The sequence below is a fragment of the Olea europaea genome, unplaced genomic scaffold, assembly GCF_002742605.1.
Source record: "Olea europaea var. sylvestris unplaced genomic scaffold, O_europaea_v1 scaffold67, whole genome shotgun sequence".
Lineage (NCBI taxonomy): Eukaryota > Viridiplantae > Streptophyta > Magnoliopsida > Lamiales > Oleaceae > Olea > Olea europaea.
In genome coordinates, this window is record NW_019265079.1 from 833,937 (window position 1) to 836,532 (window position 2,596).

Consider the following 2,596-nt stretch of genomic DNA (forward strand, 5'->3'; position numbering starts at 1 on the left):
TTGGTCAATTGAAGTCCTAACAAATAATCCACTTCATTGAAATCCAAACTTGCCTTAAGTTTCGACTAACTAATAATCACTTCATACATATACAACCTTTGACACTTCATGCCTACATTCATTAACTACCTCTAACATTAACCACTACAAAGTTGGTGTCCCCTTTTACCTTATGGCCAAAAATAGTATTGAAAGTTAAATCGCTATCCCAAAGAAATTTAAACGAGCATAAAATTTCGGAGTATTACATCCCTTCCCCCTTAAAAAAAATTTCGTCCTCGAAATTACCTTGAGCTTAGTTGAAAAGTTCTGGATACTTGGTCTTGATTTCCTCTTCTCTTTCCCATGTTGATTCTTCGACATTATGGTTCCTCCATTGGACTCTTACTAACGGAATTTCTTTTGTCCTTAACTGCTGGATTCTGCGATCCAATATTGCTACTGGTTTTTCCTCATATGTCATGTTTTGTTTGATATCCAATGGTTGATAACTAACCACATGACTTGGATTTGACACATATTGTCGAAGCATTGACACGTGGAACACATCATGAACCGCTGACAATTCTGATGGTAGAGCAATTCGATAAGCTGCATTTCCAACTTTCTGCAAAATTTCAAAAGGACCTATGAATCTTGGCCGAAGTTTTCCTTTCTTCCCAAAACGGAGAACTCCCTTCATCGGTGCCACTTTTAAGAAAACCTTATCACCAACATTAAATGCCAAATCTTTCCTCCTTTTATCGACATAACTCTTTTGTCGGTCCTGGGCTGCCTTGATTCTAGCTCTTATTTTATCAACAGCTCGACTAGTTTCTTCAATTATTTCGGGTCTCAGAACTCTTCGTTCACCTACTTCATCCCAATAAAGGGGAGCTCTACATCTTCTGCCATAAAAGAGCTTTGTAAGGTGCCATCTTTATCGTAGCTTGGTAGCTATTATTATAGGCAAACTCTACCAGTGGTACATAATTTTTCCAACTACCCCCTAAATCAAGGACGCATGCACACAACATATCCTCCAGAGTCTGTATAGTCCTCTTCGATTGTCCATCAGTTTGTGGATGAAAAGCTGTGCTAAAGTTTAACTTGGTTCCCATAGCTTCTTGCAAACTTTTCCAAAATTTTAAGATAACTCTTGGATCTCTATCCGATACAATTGAGGCTGGGATACCATGCAAACGGATAACCTCTTTGATGTATAATCGCACGTATTGATCCATACTAAAATTCATTCTTACAGGTAGAAAATGAGCTGACTTTGTTAACCGGTCTACTATAACCCACATAGCATCATTTCCCCTAGCTGATTTTGGAAAACCCATAACAAAATTCATTGTTATATGCTCCCATTTCCATTGTGGAATTGTTAATGGTTCCAAAAATCCAGATGGTCTTTGATGTTCAGCTTTCACTTGCTGACAAGTCATGCATCTCCTGACAAAAAGACCTATGTACCGTTTCATATTTCTCCACCAAAACATGCTCCTTAGATCACGATACATTTTTGTACCTCCTGGATGGGCAGTATATGGAGTTAAGTGTGCTTCTTCAAGAATTTCTTTCCTCAATCCCTCATCTTTCGGCACACACAACCTTCCTTTAAAGAGTAAGGCTTTATCACTACCTAATTCAAAATCCTTTCGCTTGCTAGTACCAACTTCGGATTTGATCTTTTGCAGGAAAGGGTCACCATCCTGTGCTACTCTTATTCGATCTCTAAGTGCTGGTCGAATCGTTAGAGCCGCTATCCTGGCACTAGTTTGGGTTGGTGGAACAATTACTTCTAGACGTAAGTTGTCGAAATCCTTTAACAACTGATCCTGCATAGTGATTTGTACTGCTAATTGTCCAACTACCTTTCTGCTAAGAGCATCAGCTACTACATTAGCTTTACTAGGATGGTAATGGATAGTGCAAGATTTGTACTGCTAATTGTCCCACTGCCTTTCTGCTAAGAGCATCAGCTACTACATTAGCTTTACCAGGATGGTAATGGATAGTGCAGTCATAATCCTTTACTAGCTCTAGCCATCTCCTCTGTCTCATATTTAATTCCTTTTGGGTGAAAAAATGCTTCAAACTCTTATGATCAGTATAAATGTCACACTTATTTCCATATAAGTAATGACGCCATATCTTGAGGGCATGAACTACCGCAGCCAATTCTAGATCATGGGTTGGATAGTTTTGTTCATATTGTTTCAATTATCTGGAAGCGTAGGCTATCACCTTCCCTTTTTGCATCAGAACACATCCTATGCCCTGTTTCGAAGCATCACTATATATGACAAATCCTTCTGGTCCGTCAGGTATTGTTAACACTGGAGCTGTGACTAATCTTCGTTTTAGCTCTTGGAAGCTTTGTTCACATTTCTCTATCCATTGAAATTTTATCCCTTTCCGAGTCAATTGGGTCAATGGTCCTGCTATTTTAGAAAATCCCTCGATAAATCTTCTATAGTAACTAGCCAATCCCAAGAAGCTACGTATTTCTCTAACATTGGTTGGTCTTACCCAATTATTCACTGCTTCCACTTTAGCTGGGTCTACCTCAATTCCTCGTGCTGTGATTACGTGCCCCAGAAAAACTATT

General features: G+C 39.0%; 1 protein-coding gene across 1 annotated transcript in view; it reads right to left on the bottom strand.

Moving 5' to 3' along the window:
- Nucleotides 1-307: 307 nt before the first annotated feature.
- LOC111390278 overlaps nt 308-2,596 on the bottom strand; it is a gene marked incomplete at its 3' end in the record, with an annotated part of 3,877 nt that continues 1,588 nt past the window's right edge. The window contains exon 3 of the mRNA XM_023015298.1: nt 308-766. Within this exon, the coding sequence (XP_022871066.1) occupies nt 308-766 (459 nt within the window). The remainder of the gene's footprint in view (nt 767-2,596) is intronic.